The following is a 15,993-nucleotide window of genomic DNA, read 5'->3' as shown; positions in this document are numbered from 1 at the left end:
TTTTTAAATTATAGTCAACCCAAGAATGAAAAGTTGAGTTTCACTAAAACTCAAGGTTTAAGGCCCTGAGAATTATCACCGACTATGCGTGTGTGCTATAGCGGCGAGGCGCTTCGATGCTCAGCTAATAACTCCACCATTTGGCAACAATTCGATGATAAAAAACATATTCAAATATGTACTAAAACACACTTGATATTTTAAGAAGCTTGGTTGTTTCGTTTTTTTTTTTTTTCTTTAAAAAGAAATCGCCGAATATTACCTTTTCAGGCCTCTAAACCAAGACACTGCGTTAAAGGGAGGGTGACCTAGTCGATTTCGACGTTGTGTATATCTGGAAGGTATTTTGTATATATCTCGAATTATTTCAGTCCACGTAGCTAAGATGCACAGTTTTTTTCAGAATTGCATGTAAAATGACGCTGTTATGCCCTTTTTTGCATTCGAGATAAGTGGACTTGGATAATTCGAGATATATACGACAATGTCGAAATTGACTAAGGCATGCCCTTAAGGTTAACCGAACTAACCACTTGTTCCTAAACCAATCAAATTAAGTAGCTTTGTTACAAAAAATTTAATGATAATTGATTTTGCCGATTTTTTTTTTTAATGTCTGAGGCTAGAATTAATTATTCCATTGGTTACCAAAGTGTTTCGTTTAATATCATCTGCAGGGTATGATTTCGTAATAAATTTCAATAATTGGAAAGATTTGTAGGACCAGAAAAGAGTAAAACATTATGCAAGGGTAGTTAAAGATAGTGCAGTAGCCTCAAATGGTGCGCCCACCCTACGTTGTAAATGTTCCGAATACCGATGAAAAAGTTTCTTTATAAAAACGTTAAAGTTAAGTGCTAAGTTTCATTCGAAACGGTACTTTCAGAAAATCAGGTATTTTGTACTAAAAAAAATGAATCCAGGAAAGCTTGTTGTCAATATATACAATCCTAATTGGTCACAATTTCAGTGGAATCACGTAACGGTCATACAGGGTGAAATTCACCCCAGTTCCAAAAAAGTGATATCCTGCTTCGACAATGAGTTTAAAGGATCTAAAAAAATATCTAGGTATTGTTTAAGGATCGCAGAAAAAGCTCTCTCAGTTTTCCCAACTAAAACTTATTGTTTAAGTATTGTAAAACATCGGCAAAGTTAAGACACTATGGGACTCTACGAGGCGTTTGAAAGATGTCCGAGTTCGTAATCATCCCGAGTGACAAATTAGGGTCGAATGGCATTAATTGAACCGCACACAGTATTCACGTAGAGATCATCAAAATAGCACTGCCATGTCCCACAAAGATTTCGCATTGCAAGAATTGCGTAAACGATAATTGTACGAGCGTTTTAATTTTCCCGATTGTATTGAATCTTTTTGAAAACAAAGTAACGAATGTACAACTGAATGGTGTAGCAACTTTGTTGTTTCCTTTGAGCGTAGACGACATATAGCTCGACTATAATACATAGGGCAAGCGTGAACAGTGAAATCACTTCTGGGTAAAATGCTTCGATAGATCGTACAATTTAAAATGGAAAATGTTTTCAAAAACATAATTTAAATGGTTACCTTGAGAACATGTAAAATGTTAAATGCAAAATGACATTTACATTTTAAATGCCTATTTCAAATGAAACCATTTCAAATATTACCGGCAGTGAGTGAAATGCAGCAGGGAGAGATTGACCTTTATTGGCTGAAATGCGGGGATGCTTTGGGTGTCTCGACAAATTTCACCGTATGCAGCTATTCGGGGCGAGGAGGACGGAATGAATTCCGCGCGTTTACTGCACGCTTCGAAGGGAATGCCAATTATTTGTTTTCGATTGAATGACCGCCTTCAACAGGCTGTATTATACCTAATTTGAATGACGTGAGTTTATTTAAACTGACATCGGTTTGACTAACTTTTATTGCAACATAGCTCGACATGCGACAATGCTACTTAATAAATAATACCTGTAAGTGTTACGTTTTCAGGATGTGAAAATAACATACGTTTAACGTTACATTTTTGTTTAATAAGATATAGATTTTCATTTTCTATACACGGAAAAAAATAATTCGTTGAATCGGTAAATTTTAGTGTTAATACGATATACAGACAGCAAAAAATTTATCCCTCAAAGCAAGGATTCTCACTGCAATAGCCAAGATTTTGCAAATATAGCCAAGCGGGATTATGAATGTAGTAAACCCGTTAGTTGAACTTGCAAAATTCTAACTGTTGAAAAAAATTTTCTTACTCTCCCTATATTACCACTAGAACTTGCATGTCCGGGTAATTATTGTTTTCGTGTAAATTGATGTAGACAGAAAAATATCGCGTTAATATTTCGATTGAAACGATACAATAGGGGTCAAGAGGACTTGTTCTAATTTCTGTTTCAAGACTGATGACTGTATTTGTTGTGGCTGATTCGGCTCAATCATCGAGTGAAAAGAAAATTATATCCGACTCTTAGTACAAGAAAAAGCAAGAAAGTTTTCAATCGGTTACCAAAATTATCTCACGGAAAAATGTTCATCGTATCGATCAGTTTATCGTAGTATATAGTTTATTCGATATCAAGTTCAATACCTTCATTTTGCTTGAGATGTCATTTGAATACGGTATTCGGCATCAAATAACATGCCGAGTAATAAACCTCAATACGTAAGCATTGGGCTCCCCGTTGATCGTTACGCGACAGATACAGACGATATATTATTCAAAGTTTTTTGCTCGTACAATCGGTACATTATGTACATGTATTCGAAAACTTTTGCAATTCTATTTTTCCTGATTTTGACCAATCAAGTAGTTATATCTTGTTAAAAATACGACAAGGCGAAGAAAGCTGGTGTCACGTTTTAAAAATTATGTGAATCAATTTCACTCTCAGAGAACCTGTGTCGTGGGTAATCCTATGCAAATCTTACGGACCTATTAGTGCCAAGGAGGGGTCCACAAAATTCAAGTGTAACTTACTCGATAGCGAAAACGGGGGGGACCTTTGAATACTGAACAACCACCTGTGAAACTGACTTGCAAAGTAAGATCCCTGCTGCATCAGAAAATTGCGATTTCTAGAGGTCGCGACTCGGGAGACCCCGCGGCACGTAGGCAAAAGAATAGCATTGAAGGTTGACAAAAGGTTTCACGGTACAAATACGCGGTTTATTCAATAGGTATAAGTTAGACGCTAGTACTGCCAATATTATTTCTGACCCGCTAAAATTAGGGACGTCAGAATCGACTTTACTCGGGTGCATGTATAAGGGCTTCCTGTACCAACTGGACAAACGTCTGACCGTAACTCCTTTCTATTTCATTGCTAATTTTTTATTACATTTTTTAGGGCAAAGTACATACTACAGATATTTGTTTTTTACTTTTATCTCAGTTTTTGAGAAATAAAATTGGCTTTGAAATTGAGGTCAGATTTTTTTAAATGTATGACAATATATAGTGTTTTTGGGAAATATTTTCAAAAATTCTTAGCACAAAAACAACAGTTTATGGTGGGTCCGAAATGACTATCTTCTTTTTACGAATTTCCAAATTATTAATAATCCATTTACGGGACGTATATGTAGAGAGATAGAAAGAAAGATAGGAGAGAGGAAAGGAAGAAGAAAGAGATGCCAGAGACAGAATAAACGAAAAGGATTAGTAAGCTTCATTGACGCTAACGACAGCTCTCTTGGCCCGGATCACTTAGCCAGGAAGGACGTATTCACTAAAACGACCGTCATGAGTAATATCGAAAATCGATCGGAGTCCATTTGGTATTCAACACCTTTTGCCGCATTCCATTGCCGATCTATTTTTACGTGATCTACGACACGCAATGACATGGAGGGACTAGTGAATTAAGGCAATATCCTGATTTAGAGGTCTAAAAAAGATGATTGTCGGTGCTTTTTTTTGATAGGGAGGGAAACAACGAAGCTTCTTAAAATTTTAAGTGTATTTCAACACATAATAATTCGCCGTTCGACCAGAGCACGTTTCCTACCATCACAACGATCATGTCCCAAAAAATTTCTGATCGAATCGTTGTTGTACGAAAGAATAAGATGGATTCTCGTGAAAACTCTCAAATCAATCACGTGCGACCACGCTCAAAACACCTTAACGACAATATTTATTGAACAACAATAAATAATCGAGGAGCTTCGAACGACGGGCTGAAAATTGACGTATTTTCAAACACTAAGGTTAATCTCGGGTTTAAATCTTTACGAGTGCGATGATTTTCCAGAATGAAAAATGCGTTGCTCATCGATTGGCGGATCATAATGATTGTCTGGAATTCAATAGTGTGAGATATATGGCATATCAAGAAAATTAATCATGTTTTAAATGAAACTTTTTTCTTACACATAATCACAGCAAGCACAACGTTCGAAGTGACTTAAACATTTTATTCAATTTCATCAGCAAGTAACATTACCGTTTCAACTCTGTACGAAAAACATAAGTTAGTTCGCTCGTGTACCAAAATGTTTCTCCTCAATACGAGCGTAGTTGGTTCAACGAAGTACTTTCAACTACGTGGGAAGGTTAACTCAACTATGCCATTGGTTTCGCCGTATCCAACATCATGATGTAGTTGGGTCGACTACGATTCATTTATTTTCACAATGCCTATTTCTCGCAAGGTCTACTGCGGTTACATCCGATGAGCAAAAATCGACCCTAACTTTACACCCTCGTTAAAATTTTTATCCGTTTGGTATTTTGTTGACATTTGCCGAAAAAGAAGAATCAATTTGAACAACGTGTGCTTTTTTGATCTTTCTTTTTTTTTGAGGGGTGGAGGTACATGCAATGTTCGATGGTTAGAAAAGTACAATGATTTTTTATGAAAATAACTGTAACGATCCAGGTACCCATTTAATTAATCAACCGGAAAAAAGGTTATTGAAAAGGGCTGAATAATCACACAGCCCTGGTATCTACCGGATTATTTATTCGTTGCTGAACACGCATGCGAGTAAAGTAGCTGTTTTTATTAGCGCCATGGCGCCTCCATAAGCGACTCTCTCTCAGCCAGATATTGGGATCAGCAACGAATAAATGACCCCGTATACATGTGTCACGATGTCCTTATAATGAATTATTACAAAATGGTACAACTTTTTTCTATTCCAGTAATCACGAATACAGTGGCGCAATTTACGGAAGAGGTTAGAGGAAACGAAAGAAAAAAAAAAGAAGAGAAATGTGAATACAAATGAAGAAAAGCATACAATACGGCGAACACCTTTACACCGAGAGAGAATAATAAAATGTGTCACAAGTCCGGAGTGTGGCCGGTGTCCGATGAATACGAAATTCGAAGTGTGAGCATTAAATGCGAGTAGTGCGTTCACACGAATACCAGTGCCGCATTTCCACGAGAAATAGTGTGAACGCAGCACTCGCCTCTTTGGCTTATGCTGTAAACTTCACATTGATCGTTAATCACCCACTTTCCGCACTTGTAAAGCAGCATGATTCAGAGTGTATAGAAACCGATACGATAGAGGAAAAAGAGAGAAACTACAATTAGATGAAGCAACGGATAAGCGTGGATATAGGAGAGGAAATAGTCAAGGAAATGCCTCATTGACCATATAACGGTTGCCGATGCGATGAAAACCAATTATGCACGTACGTATTCCGCGGAGTGAACTGTTGAAACTTGGCAAAACGCCGAAAGAGAAACGCTGGAGATACGGTTAGCGGTATTAATTGTTCCAGCCTCCTGGTGATCGATAAGGTATCGGGGTGGAGGAATTTGACCTGTTCGGTACAGATAAATCTAAAGAAAGAAAGAGAGAAGGGGGGGGGGGGGGAGGAAAAGAGAAAGAGAGAGAGAGAGAGAGAGAGCCAGAGGGAGGGAGGAAGGGAGAGAGAGAGAGAGAGACGTTGACGATAAAAGGAAACGTAATATACCAGTAGAGATGTTGCAGCCCGATCGATTGAGAAACACCATTTTCTTGCTAAAACCCGCTGCAATCCGACGCCGGGGCAATTAGAACGAAAACGAAAACCTACGAGACCATTATATACAGGAAAAGTGGAGACAAAGGAGAGGAACGGAGAACTCTGCTCCATATCTTTCTCCCTCTGCCGTCATCTGTCTATCTCTCTCTTATTTTCTCCCCCACCAGGTCACCAACCTTTCTCTCATATCTCTTTTCTTCGGCTGTCTTTGATTTTTTTTCCTCTCTCTTCTGTGTGCCCTGCCGCCGAAGATCAAGGGAAGGAAGAATGGCTGCCGGTAAGTGCAAGACAAACACTTGACACGTTTTTATGTGAAATGAACCAGTGACTAACCCCTTATTACTACCTCGTATTTTATGATCAAAATTGTTATCAACTTTATTAATATCATTGTTATTTGTAGCATCATCATTATTGTTATGTCTATAGAGATTTATAAGTACAAAATAACACGAGTACACGTGCAGTGAATGTTGCACGCTGCTTTAAAGAAAGAAAATGTGAGAAAAAAAAAAGAATTGAGAATGAAAGCTAACATTGATGATTGAAAACTTTTTTCAAATAGAAAAACGGTAAATGACCAATTTAGGGTGGTTTCTAAGGACAATTTTGAGTTTCGACGGGTTCACCCCACAAATCGGTTCCAAATAATTCAAACATAATTCTTCAACTTTTTCAGATTTTTATCCCAACTCTTAGCCGAGCCCAAAAGAAAGTGGAATTCCGCATTTAATCCTTTCAGGGGGATATTAAATCTGGCTAACAGATTTCAATAAAATTTGGTACAAGGTAGTATCTTGGGTCACTAATTACGAATCTGAACTCAAAATGTGACAATTCAAAATCGTGAATCCAATATGGTGGACCGAAATATTAAAAATCGTTCGATTTTGGTGAAACTCGGTACTCGGGGATTTTTGAAGTCACTGTTTACGAATCTGAACTCGGAATTATTTTTGAATTATTTGGAACTGGTTTGTAGGACGAGCCAGTCGAAATTGAAAAATGACCTTTTTAAGGACCACCTTAATGCCTATGCATATAATCGAATGAATTGATTAGTTGGCTACATACTATGGCTAGTTCCACTCCAATAGCATTTTACCGTACTCGGAAAATGTGTGATGCAGTAAAAGTGCAATTTACTAGGTTCAAACATTTCTAGGACCAAAGGTTTTAACTTGGAAGTAAACTTGACACTTTTAACCAATTTTAAGAATAGAGCACTGAAATTCGACGGTCAATGCTGAGGGTAATGTAGGTAACCTTAGGCGTAATGTACTCACATTTATACGAAGAGTACTGTTACACGCAATTGACTTAATCCAACTCGGGTCAACCCTGCAATATTGGCCGACCCGACTTACAATTAACCCCACAAAGAGAATTTAAGGTAGGAAACTCGCGCATAAAAAAAAAAAGAACAAGGTCTGAATAATTCCCAACTTTTTTATTGTTGAGAATAAGTTAATGTTTTTGAATTTTATAAATTCTCTACTTGGGTCGAAATCAACAGGATTTTGGGATTAATTCTACGTTTCGTGTATAGGTGTGTGAATTCTCTGGAAAACTTGGCGGAAATTTATTAATTTCAAAATAATGATAGTGCCAAAAAATATTCAGAAATTGAGACATGCCTGCAGGATTTTGTTACTTCTTCGAAATCTCGAGTCATATGAGTACTATACTGGTTTTCTATCTAGTGCTTACTTGATATTGAGTGCTAAATCAGTATCAATTTTGCCTATTAATTTTAATCTACGAGGACGACACAGGCTTTGGGAGTCGCTGATCTACTCGAATTTTCACAGGGTGAAAGTAATTAAAAATAAGCGAACTCATATTTCTGAAACATGTCGCCTGCATAACTAACTACAAAATTATAATGATACGATTCTAAATGGTATGGGGTAAGCTATCAGGTCTTATAATCAAGTTCGATAATAAAAAGTGCTTCTAGAGTACAGAGAATCAGTAAATACCTCGAGGTATGATCAATGTTCAGGAAACGCGGGTCACCTTCGATTTCTTATCAAATCTCACAGCTGCCCGTTCAGATAAAACCGCGTTGAATAGTTCGCTCCAGATTGAAAAGAGTAATAGAAATATAATAAAATAAGGAAGATAAAAATGAACTAGAATGTATATATAAACAATAGTTTAAAGTAACTTTCTTTACACTGTGACACGGGTTCGTCGAGTCGAAGAAGTAAAAATGCCGCAGGGGATTGCTCGAGGAGATAATACCCATCAACCGACACATATACTAGTGAATCTTTCAGCCGAACTAAATAAAACTGATGAGTCTCATATTTTTATACGCATAAAAATATGGGTTCTAACTTCCCAAGCAATTGCATGGTTAAAAAGTAATATTCTGGAGTAAAAAGTACTAAATTCTGCAAAACGTGAGAAATAAAATTACAAACTTAAAAAAAAAAAAAATATGTCAGCCATAAGCTGAATTGAATTTCTGAAATATTTTTGAAGTCTTTTAGTGTACAAATTTCCAAGGTCTACTGTGTAGTATGATCGAATTCGTATCTGGCTAATTTTGCATTTTCAAAAATCATCTCCACACCAGCCTCTACGTTTCTTGCTGTATTGGAATAATTAGTTGTACAATTGATAAGTTGACGGAAAAAAATTGCAAGCTTACCGAAGAAGAGGCATTTCTTCCGATAGATTAGCCATTCTCTACAATTTCATTAAATTTTATTTTTTCCATGAAAGTGCTCACGTTGTATTTACAGGATTATTCATTCGTTGCTAATCACCAGCGATATGCCAATGTAAAAATGGGTAGAGATTCAGGGTAGTTTAGATCCTAAGCGCAGCCCACGATTGGCTGGCGCCGATGTCACGTGATTGAAGCTGTAGCCACACGTCGACGGTCAAGTTCCCTAGCCGGTTGCTGCAGCAGCGACCTCCCGGCTAGGGAACTCGACCGTCGACGTGTGACTTTGGTTCGAATTACGTGACAGCCGTCCCAGGCAATCCTGGGTCACGCTTACAATCCAAATTATCTACCACGAATCTCTACCCGTACCTATATTGCAGGTATAATGCTGCTATTCGGCAAAGAATAAATGTGTATACCTTCTGTTAAGCTTCTTTTCGCATAAAGGTTCGCGAGAGAAAATATCTGAAACATAAGTGAATACGTTGTACTTTGCTAGCATCTGCTGAATACGTAGCACATGACTGCAATGTATTCGGCTAAAAGTATGAGGTTGGTTACAGACGAACGGATTCGCTAAAAGCTGACGGAGTGAGAGCATAATATTGAAAGATACACTCGAGGCTTTGAAAACCTCGCGTCGGGAAATTTATTTCGAACGCGAATACTCGTGAGTCTGGAAAAGCTACGGTGAGAGGTAGAGAAAGGTTTGCTCTGGGAGATGGAAAATGTAGGTATTGGGACTCCCTCGCAATACGAGACTATTTTACAGTTTCATATCCTCCAGATTCCAGCAGGCTCAGTACACACCCTGGATATGAAACTCAAAGGCAGGCAGGCGGACAACTACGCAGTGTTTAGATGTACAAGATACAAGGTGCAGGTTTATTTTCGCCAGAGTGAGGAGAATTACAGAAACCCGACGCAATGTTGACATATTAATAATATTTGCTGTATAAATATTTATCGCCAATGGTCGGTTTTAATCGCCTCAGACGGATATCTCAATGAAATCAGACCTTCCATGATTATCAATTAAACTGTCGAGGATAAACGTAAATGACAAGGAAGGTATCCTAGGTCGATCTCTCCGACTTGATATCTTTTGTAATATGTTATAGTACACTAAAACTAAGGCGACAATATTTTTTTTTATCTGCCATTAAACATTTGAAGGGGGTGAAACAAACCTCCAAACTAAGGCATTTCAAGGGGTGATTTAGCAGTTTCACTCATAAGAACATAATGTTTTTCAACCAATCTAACTAGAAAAGTTTTCTGATAACGAGAAATGAAAAACGTAATTTTTTCAATAAAAAAAAAAAAAAAAAAAATGCCAATTCACCTCTTGAAATACCTTACTTTGGAGAGTGGTTTCGCCACCTTCAAATGTTTATGGTCGGATAAAAAAAATACATGTCGCTTAGTTTTTAGTCTACTGTAACACGTTACAAAAGAAATTAAATCGGCGAGATCAACCTGGGATACCTTCCTTGTGAGCAGTAGGAGGAACTCTCACTTCCACAACTACATCTTGTGAGTAAAACGTAAGGAATAAGATTTTATACGCTACAGAAAGGGCTGTAGAAGTAGCTGTGGGCTAGATAAAGTCAATTAGCTTCTCCCTCCCCTTCCGTATTCGTATCCATCTTCAACTCCGCGAGGTTCTAGAGCGATGAGAAGAAAATCGATGATGTAGGAATACCGGGGTTAATATTAAGGTCAATGGAGAATGTTAAAAGATGGGGCGTATATCTAAACACCAAGGTATTAAACCAATCAGCTGCAGGTATATCGAAGATTCGGTAATCCTGGGAGGTAAGATAGTCACACTAATTGTAAGAGAAATATCTAGTAAAAATGAAAATATTTCAACTACAGAATTTAGTAGATGTCGCGGTAACAATCTAACCTTGATTGATCAACTATATCTATAATGACTAACTATGTGTACGAAAAAAGCACATATTGTGAATTGTAGAAAATAGTCAATTCTTCAATGTACAATGCTTAAGTGAACGATACGAATAGTCCTTTACTATATTTGAATAGTGGGATTCCCCATGTCGCTTCTCTCAATGTGATTATGTACCAAATGCACTTACCGAAGTCATGACTTATGTTGATAATACGTAGATTAAGCGATTTTTTTTTCAAATCAAAATCTATCAATTCCTGAATTCGAAAAGGCCGTATTTTGCGAGGCAAGTTATAAATTTTCCGAAGAAATATAAAATGAAGAGGAAAATAGGCGGCGTATGATGTGACAAACGACCTATTATAGTTTAGTCAATTAGCCACGGTTTCTTCACGTTAAGCGTAAAAGATAATAATTTGTTTCACAACCCTCAGGTTTTTTTTTTTAGAAAAGCCACTATCCTTAACTTTTTCTTACGTACAAGAGGAGCACTGAAATTTATAAACGGAATGATATCAGATATGATTCGATCATTCGAAAAAATCGCAGACTATTCTGACTGAACAAGGAGCGAACAAAGTTTTTAAAACTTTGCAGTTGTTCTTTGTGATATACTATTTACGGATAAAATTAGGATCAAATTGGTCGAAGTGAGGTAGAAAACTGTTGCAGAATTTGAGAGAATGACCCGTATACGTGATTGATCCTTTTTTTATACCGCCAAAGTACCGTTTATACAATTGTCATAAATAACACGGATGATTTTTTTTGTAAACGAAATTTCTATAAATCACTAGCGATGGTTTTTCCGTAGGCCTTCAATTCATCAAGTCACATTACAAAGACGTTGTATGCAAAATTTATACAGGTTATAATTAGTAAACTTTTGATTCGTTCAAAAATAATCGATGTTGATGAAAATTCATTTCGGGCGAGCTGTAGAACATTGATTTTCGAATAAAACGATGGATTATGATCAATCATGATCTATATACATTGGACAAACAATTTTGGCACGAAAAAATGGATTAATAAGACCTTTTGGAAATTATAAATAATTAAACTTATAACTTGTTTGGTTCGTTCATATTATGGAGAAATTCTTCCAACTCAATTCGACTCGATTGAATTATTCCTTAGTTTGATTAATTTTTTCACTTCTGGATATATTCTCTAAGTTCAAAGCAAAAACTGGTACAAGATTATGATTCAGGAAATAAGATAAACAATACTGCTTTGCTATTATAGTTTACAGGAATATTAGAACTCGCGCAAGTAGCATCTGCCAAAAACAAAGAGAAAAGCTGAGAAACCAGAGCAAATCGTTTCGCTCGGTCCGCTTAATGCGAATTTGTAAATCTCGAACATCCTTACACGCCGGTTCCCAGTAGAAAAAACGCAGGGTAAGATGAAAGTAGACACTCATATACGTATATAAGGATGGCGTGTCCAACGGCTTGAGACGAAAGGCTGTCCGATCGAATAGGAATTGATTTGAATATACATTGCCCGTTTTAGATTGGTACAGATAAGTGATTTTTACGTTCATTGACACATGTGGAAAACAACGAGATGAGTTGGCTATATTTTTTAGACAAAGTTTCATGCTTTCAAGAGTGTTGACGGTGATTCATGTACTTGGTGTCTGAACATGCCCGTTTTGGTTATAAGAGATATCGAGTACCTACACTACCGTCAAGTTTTTCACTGCAATACCGCGTCATTTTTGCGGTACCAAATGAGACTAAACGTGTAAACATTCCAAGTGATTTCTGACGATTTTAAAATATGGTGTATAACATAATTTATAAAGATATCTGGAAATGATATACAAAGAAATTCAAACAGGGAGCTGTATGTAAAGCTGGTTGCATAATTTTAGATATTACCATTGCTTTCCATTGCAAACTCCTTTCTTTTTCTTGATATCTTTAAAATTTTGGGAGATTTAACGCTTTTAAGATTACTGATTATGACAATTGTGACTGCGATATGGTAACGCCACAACAGAACTATCATTATTATATATATACCTACTAATAATGACAATGGCTGGGTTTTAATAGTAACAATCATGTTACGACCGGTGTACCACCACACGTCTTCCCCATCTTCTTCATCCACGTATTGCATCTAATTGCTGACTCTTCCATATTCCATGTAGTAATGTTACGGTCTATAACCTGTCCTCCTATTTCCATGCAGCCTCACGCCACTCGTTATCGCCCTTATTCCGCTAATTCTCTTCCCCGCTATTCTAGATTCTCGCACCTTTCCTGCACTCGTACTCTTTGTTCCGAGACCACTTCTATGTCTACCCTCACCAAGTACACTTCTAATCAATCTCTCATCAAGAATACTTTTAATCCATTCCCGACAAGTCACCTTCCACTCCAACTTACAATTCCAAATTTCAACAAACCAATTCCTGAACCATTCTCCAATTATCAATTTGAACATTCATAACTAAGATCCACTTCGTCTAGACATTTATACTCCTTACCATTCCAATAAACCATGATGAATTCGAATACATCCTTCTCGCGTCAATTCTTACTTCTTCCTCCATTCCCTGACTCAAGAGCAGCGACGAGATCGGACCCAAAGTTACCCGAAACAACATCTCGAGTGGCTACGGAGATGTATTGACAGCCGCTCGTCAATACCTCTCCTCTATCCCGTACAAATGAGATAAATGAAAAAGTATTCTAGGGAGTATTAAGAAAAGAATGTTGTATCATCAAGTTACTGACAAGAAATGCGAACGAACCTGCGGATGTTGAAGAAGCAATATTTGAAAAATGAAATACATGCATGCATTAGTCAACTAATTTTGTTACTCTCGGAGCTAATTTTATGAAATATTATTAAGATAATCGTATCGAAATGATTCGTGCCGGTCACAGTATAGTGCTGTGCTACTATTTAGTTACTAGTTTTTCGGCTTCTATCATCTGAAAATTTAGTATCTGACACGCACGCGGCGCTTCTAGTATCGTTAAATCTGAGAGTAGAGAGATAAGTGAAAACGAGTCGGGGCATAATTTTCCTCAAGAAAAAAGACTCAGAAAAGGAAGAAGCGCACAAACTGCAGTAGCGTCTATGGTCGATTCTCTGGATATTTTATCGCTGAATGAAATTTATTCAACCTCTCGGTTCGATCCTCGAATATGTGTCAAGATGGCAACGGCCGCGCCTTAGGCGTTGAACTTGTCAAACAAACCATGTCAGTTCATGCTGCAGACGTTGTGGCAAAAGGTCTAAGGTAGAATTCAACTCTCGACCATTGGCGAAAGTTCTAGCTCTTTTCACTCCCTTATTATGACTCCTATTCCTCCCATCCAATCACCTGCACATACCTCGCAGAGAACTCAAACAGAATGAAAATATCAATTATTGTTTTGATCATGAGAAAGTTTATCGATCGTGTGTTTCCATATTTGCATCTGTTGGGGTAGGCTTAAGTTATTGAAGGATTTTGACTGCCGCTGGTTTGAATGGAAGTTTTGCATTGCTAAATCAACAATTCCATCTTTCACCTTTCTGCGAAGACGACATTGCCTATATATTAAACCACCGATACGGACGTCTATGACATAAAAATCTTACTATTGTTGTGCATCCTGCGGCATTCGGTAGATCTCAACCGTTGTTATTTTTTTATTATACGATCATGGAAAAAAATTTGCCGCCCAGGCTAAGAAAAACATATTTCATCCTCGATTTCATCGCACAAGTTGTAGGAATTTTATGAATGTACGCAACGTAAAGAATTATTTGAAATTGATACGAGTACATAGTTTTTGAAAACGCGGTTCGGAACCTTAGTGCGAATGATCAAATATTTTTCGTTGGTTTATTTGTGGCTGAAATTACGGAAGGCTCGAGGCTTCTACGGTTGGGTTTAAAAAGTTGCTGATAAAGATAATAATAATGATGACAAAAATAATAAAAATAATAATGAATAAGGCTTTACAGAATCCCGCTACTGCCGGGCTCGCGGCAGCCGCTGGATGAATATACGTATGTTTGTCTACCTACTCTCATCCCCTGCCGCTTTCTACCTTCAAATCCAATTAACGGGTTTTCCACAGAACATTGGCGCGATCTACACCCCTAAAAAGTTATTCAAGATTTTCTCACTTTCACATCTTTCGTTATATTCAGTTTTATGCGACTGTAATGATTTGCGACCCTCTCAACATTGGTAGTTCCCAAACAAAAATTTCGAAATGAAGTTCAGTTATTTGCAATAGCAACATAGTAATTCACTTCCATATTAGCAGAAAATATGATTTTTAAAGGGACAATATCCAAAAAATCGTTCGAAATAAAACAGAAAATACCGTATTTTGATCTGGACTGTAAACCATCTTCTAATGTGACATTTTCAACTGAAAAGCTTATTGTCAAATGAAAATCTCTTACAATACTGGTTTGACAGATTTGTGTCAAATTTTTGTCAATTTGCAAGAATTTAGGGATCCAAGCTCACCTCTAATTGTAAAATTACAATTTGGAACTTAATTGAATATTGAATTTCAAACAATTCCAAATTCCACAGTCGAAATGCATAATTGCCTGCTAGTAATTTTACCGTGCAAAAAAATCTTATTTATAAATCATGAATTTTGGTTTACTATACGGGTTTTTTATTGTTTATCATACGGACAGTTTTGTATTTTGCCTAGCCTTGTTTCCATAGTTTTTGCCGCTTAGCCGTATTCACTGCGGGACCCGGAGATGTTTATTTTGAAATATTTTAATCGCGAAGTGAATAAGTGTTTACGTCTACCTATATCGAGTGACTGTGCACAGCACAACGCTTAGCATTTCGTATTAGGATGTTAAATAAGACGGATGGTTCTGACGAGAACTTCTTTAGAGTCGAACTGACAAGAGAATGAGGGAGCTACTGATCCAAAAAACCAATAAAAAAACGGCATGCCTTCTACAATGCTAATCAAAATTAGATCTATGTTGGATTCATACTACTTGAGAGATCATCCTAATGTAACTAGTCGAAAAATAGCTGATTTTCGCTGATTTTCGTTGGTTTTTTTCGTAGTCATGTCAAATCAAAGCACTCGTGAAGAACAGAGTAATTTTTTTTTTACGTTTTATAACGGTTTGCTCGAAACGTGGTTTCTCAGAACGGTGGACACTCAGAGCAAGAGTTTCATAGCTATCTGTCTCAAAGCACATTTTTCACGGCATTCTTTATCTTGCTAGGGAAGGTTCTTTTGTCTTTAAAACCCTCATACGTTTTTAACGAAAAACTGTCGAAAAAATTGGCTGAATTCGATACTTTTTTTTTAAACGACGGTCATTTTATCTATTTTCATTTTTGAAAAAAACCTCCATAGCAAAATAGCAGCTTTAATACCAATTAATAATCTTCTTCAAATTTTGTT

At 36.9% G+C, this 15,993-nt stretch overlaps 2 protein-coding genes across 8 annotated transcripts in view; one reads left to right on the top strand and one right to left on the bottom strand.

The window, feature by feature from the left end:
- Positions 1–15,993, bottom strand: part of LOC124225017 (midasin) — a 123,642-nt gene that overhangs the window by 48,251 nt on the left and 59,398 nt on the right. The gene's annotated exons all lie outside the window — the stretch shown is intronic.
- Positions 1–15,993, top strand: part of LOC124225018 (uncharacterized) — a 59,291-nt gene that overhangs the window by 7,221 nt on the left and 36,077 nt on the right. For 5 of the 7 annotated variants that reach the window (XR_011176281.1, XM_046637382.2, XM_046637385.2 and 2 more), the window contains 3 exons: positions 5,145–5,645; positions 5,736–5,784; positions 6,233–6,258. Coding sequence is in view for 6 of the 7 variants with exons in the window: in XM_046637382.2 (XP_046493338.1) it covers positions 6,249–6,258 (10 nt within the window). In the remaining variant the exon portion in view is untranslated. The remainder of the gene's footprint in view (positions 1–5,144; positions 5,646–5,735; positions 5,785–6,232; positions 6,259–15,993) is intronic. The other 2 variants (XM_046637381.2, XM_069133115.1) reach the window with 2 other exon arrangements.

This window comes from Neodiprion pinetum, chromosome 1, assembly GCF_021155775.2.
Source record: "Neodiprion pinetum isolate iyNeoPine1 chromosome 1, iyNeoPine1.2, whole genome shotgun sequence".
Taxonomy (NCBI): domain Eukaryota; kingdom Metazoa; phylum Arthropoda; class Insecta; order Hymenoptera; family Diprionidae; genus Neodiprion; species Neodiprion pinetum.
The sequence above is the reverse complement of the archived record's forward strand: the minus strand, read 5'-3'. Positions and strand labels throughout refer to the sequence as shown.